Source organism: Varanus komodoensis, unplaced genomic scaffold, assembly GCF_004798865.1.
Source record: "Varanus komodoensis strain SLA01 unplaced genomic scaffold, ASM479886v1 scaffold14_1, whole genome shotgun sequence".
NCBI classification, from domain to species: domain Eukaryota; kingdom Metazoa; phylum Chordata; class Lepidosauria; order Squamata; family Varanidae; genus Varanus; species Varanus komodoensis.
Window position 1 is genome coordinate 444 of NW_025335438.1, and position 4,092 is coordinate 4,535.

The 4,092-nt window shown below is 33.9% G+C and overlaps 1 protein-coding gene across 1 annotated transcript in view; it reads right to left on the minus strand.

The window, feature by feature from the left end:
* Window positions 1–269: 269 nt before the first annotated feature.
* LOC123020343 (vacuolar protein sorting-associated protein 13B-like) overlaps window positions 270–4,092 on the minus strand; it is a 56,961-nt gene continuing 53,138 nt past the window's right edge. Inside the window, exons 9-12 of the mRNA XM_044423918.1 lie at window positions 2,757–2,973; window positions 1,918–2,087; window positions 1,497–1,691; window positions 270–1,234 (exon numbers count right to left, since the gene is read on the minus strand). Of these exons, the coding sequence (XP_044279853.1) occupies window positions 1,106–1,234; window positions 1,497–1,691; window positions 1,918–2,087; window positions 2,757–2,973 (711 nt within the window). The 3' untranslated portion in view covers window positions 270–1,105. The remainder of the gene's footprint in view (window positions 1,235–1,496; window positions 1,692–1,917; window positions 2,088–2,756; window positions 2,974–4,092) is intronic.

Genomic DNA, 4,092 nt, shown 5'->3' on the forward strand with positions numbered 1-4,092 from the left:
GTAGTAAAATTAGCAGATGTGTACAAAGATGCTTTCAATGTTGACTATATGTGTATTTCTGCATATTTAGCACTGGGGCATCAAGATTATTTAAACAATATTTTAGAATGTTTTTATTTACTAAAAACAAGACTCTGCCTGAGAAGTGTAAAGGAGTATCTGTGTTTCCAAATAGGAGCTACCCTAGCTGATGGCATATAGACCCAAGCATATAAAGTGATTCTCTGACTGAGGGCCAAGAATAATACACACTGAAGTACTTTCCAGAGTAGTTTCCTTTTCACAAGAGAGATGCATATTATTTATTGTCACAATTACTGTAAATTTAAAACCTTAATGTTTTCAATGAAGTATTTTTCTTCAACGAATATTAGCACAGAATGGCAAGCAAATCTGAACTAATTAAGAGTTGTTTTGTGAGATATTAACATAACTTAGTGGTGTACAATTGTATTCTGCATATAAGTGCAGTTATTACAAAACAGAAGATTTTTCCAACTCTCTCAAACACTACAGAGAAATATTATATTCAACAGAATATAAAATTGTAAGATCCATGCAAAAAAGTAAGAAAATGAAGTAAGGCAAGGCTATATTGCAACACTTTAGTAGTGTTTATGAAAATATGATCAATTGATATCTGAATTAAAATAACATTTACAAATTCAGCAAATAAGTAACACACTCCTCTAGGTTACTTCACAAGCTGCTACAGTTGGTGTCATACCATAGCTAGGTGATACTGATGGAAGTGGGAAAGGCATTTTCTACAAATTTATTTTACTGTCAGCCTATAAACTGCAGGATTCATTTCAAAAAGAACAGAAACAAATCTATAGCAATAACTATGCATTAATAGCAAACGTTTTAGTTTAAAATTCTAACATAAAAAGTGCTTGCTGAATAGCAATGACAGCCTTAACAATTTATTAGGACAAAGCCATATTTACAGACAATCTATATACACTATTAGATTCCAAAGAAATATTGTGTGAACATGTACACATGCATACAAATACACACACACAGGATATAGTATATATAAAATGTATCATGTTATTAAATGAATATATAAGGTCTACAGTGTCTTCCCATATTGTCTTACTCACCAGTATTTAGGAAGCTTAAGCATTTTGCCATAAACAGCAGTACTGAATGGCGAAATAACCGAAGCTGGTGAACTATAAGATCCATTCATATCCAGCGAAGAAAGCCCTGCTTGAAAACTAAATATCTGAAACAAACCAAACATTATGCTATAGAGTAGCATATTTATACAATCACCCATTTCAATTTTAACCTATTTCTCCATATTTTAAAATGTGTAGGAAATAATTTAAGGCCCCAAATTATTAATGCAGATACACTATGATGAACTATAACTTTAACCCTGACTCAAAGTATTAAAGAAACCCAAACCCAAACATACATTGATATGATTCAATGACATTAGCAAACATTGCTGTGATAGTATCTCTATGTGAAATTATGCTTACCTTAAGATAGCAGTGTGCATAACAATAGTGCAGTAAGTTATCAGATGGTTGGCTAAGGCTGCTGACAGTTTGCACAAGCTGTTCAGCATACATTGGCACAGAGTGTTCCAGAACCATTTTATCCACTAGGAGCTGGATACAAGGCAGAGGACGTAAAGGCTGAAGATTTGTCGTATTTAAGAAGCTGCTCGAACTCTTCAATACAGTAGAAAAAAAATATAAAGGTGAAATTAATGTAACATACCATAAACTGTAAAAATAAAGCCATGCATTTCCAATTAAAACTTTAAAAAATTATAGATGTTTACACAGTTCATGCTTTCTTACCAGTTTTTCCTATATACAAATAAATAAGACTATCTACCCAAGTAATTACATGTCTTAATTTCAAATATTTAACTAATAGCAGATATTATATTACCTTTTGACCCATGATTATAGGCAATAAATGGCCAAGCAAGTTGAATTCAGCCATAGGAATGGTAACCATGCACTTCAGTATCGTAAAATTTGTGATTCGAGTTGGAATATATTCCTCCAAAGCTCCTATTTCTTCTGAGCTTGGCACAGCTTTAGCTCCATCAACAAAATCTATAATAAATTAGAGTAACTCAGCTGTATTAATGACTAAAGCATTTTTCAATCATCATTGTTTAACAACTATTTTATGGTTTAACAGCTATTTCTAAATTTATGTATCTGGACGATATCCCATGTTACATTTTACACTTCAGATAGCAATATCATTCTTAGCATTTACATATTTGCCTTTAAAAGTTCACCATTGCTCATTTTAACCCTGTTTCTGATTAATTTTAATCTTCATGGTTTCATACCATCAGAAAAGTATATTTAATTATCATGTATGTTTCCCCTTCCTAACCTTGATTCTATTTCCTTCCCCTTCTTCAATTTTCTTTAAGACTGTAAATTCTTGGGGTAGGGAACTATTATTTCATTCTCTATAAGACATCAACATAAATGATGATACTACTGAAGATATTCCTATGTTTTGGGTTGTTTTCACTTTGGGATCTTAAAAATGTGACTGCTATGAGACCATCTGTTCTCTCCACCTCTCAAAAGGTATTACAGATTGGTTATGTAGGCACTACCATTGCATTTCTGTGCTCCCTTTGAAAGGGCTCAAATGAATTTCCTGTCAAACTTTCCCTTCTCATATGCGCACTACTTGCAGGTAACATTTCTGTACTGAAAACCACCTACTTTTTAATAAAGAAGTATTAATATATAACATACCTAAGGTAGACTTGTTATATGGCTCATATTCATGTTCTAGAGCACAAACAATCATTTTCAAAATTCTGTGCACTGCACTGCTATCGAGCCGAAGATTGAAAGGTCCTACAATAAGTCTTTTCGTAGACATCTCCTGAACATTGACAAAGTCTTCATTCTTTGCTGAAGTCACATCTGGTTGATTTCCAGACACTAGAAGTACAGTATTTTGTTCAAAGAATTAATACATCCTAGGAAAATGCTAGATAGAAAAACCTATTTTACTACAATAATCACAAGTTAATCAGAAATCCTTAAGCAATGAGATAGAAAGAATGTAATGCTATATGGCAAAAATGCACTGGAAGTGCTCTTTCTTCAGGGATTAAGTAGCTTTTGATCTTAGACATCCTGAAGTAGTAGTAGCATTTGAAGCTGGTAGTCTGTCAATTTCCACAGGGAAGAGTAGCACAGAAGGTGTTTAACCCATTTCCTGTACTATTTTCACAACTTCAATTGTCCCTCCCAAAGCTTCTATAAGCCCCCATCAAGGAAATAACAAAAAATATGTGTTCGATATCCCATCACTAAGTGGAGAGACCTGAGGAGGAGCCAATTAATATGGCTGCAGATAGAAGGTGATATGGTCCTGAGAGGAAGGATACCCAGGTTAGAAGAGCATAACCCATACAGTTAACAGCTGTACCATATTTCTTCAGCATAACCTTACACATGCATAATCATCAACATATCCATAATATCCAGCAACTGAAGCAATGGGGTGAGCTTCAAACATGAGTCCTGCAATCTTCAAGTGTGAGAACTACTTCAAGATAGACATTTTTCTTCACACTTTTAGGATATACCACTGTAAATCATTCTTTATTTAGTATGCTTAAAAGGAGGGAAAGAGCATGAAGTGTAATTATTTTTTAAAGCCCTAGAACAGGTATGTAGCATTTACAAAGAAAAACTGGAACCACATGGAGGTACTTCAGCCACAGTCTGCACTTGTGTTTCTTACAACAGCCTATGCAATACATTCCCATTAGTTTTAATAGGTAGCTTAATTTTCCTCTCTTCCCTTCTGCAAAATGTATCAGGAAATAGTGGATAATGAATAGCAATACTCCACTGACATTTGAACCAAACCCATTGCTTATGCTTTTAACCACTATACTGTACCACCTCTTAAAATTAGAGACCAGGCTTTATAACAATACACAAAAGGTACTGAAAACGCATTCCTCTGTAGGCCAGATGATTCCAATTAAACTAACATAAAGCTTCCAAAGTCAGCTTTAAGCCATTTATGTCTGCTACCTATTTGTTTCTACAACTTCTATGGGGGGGGGGG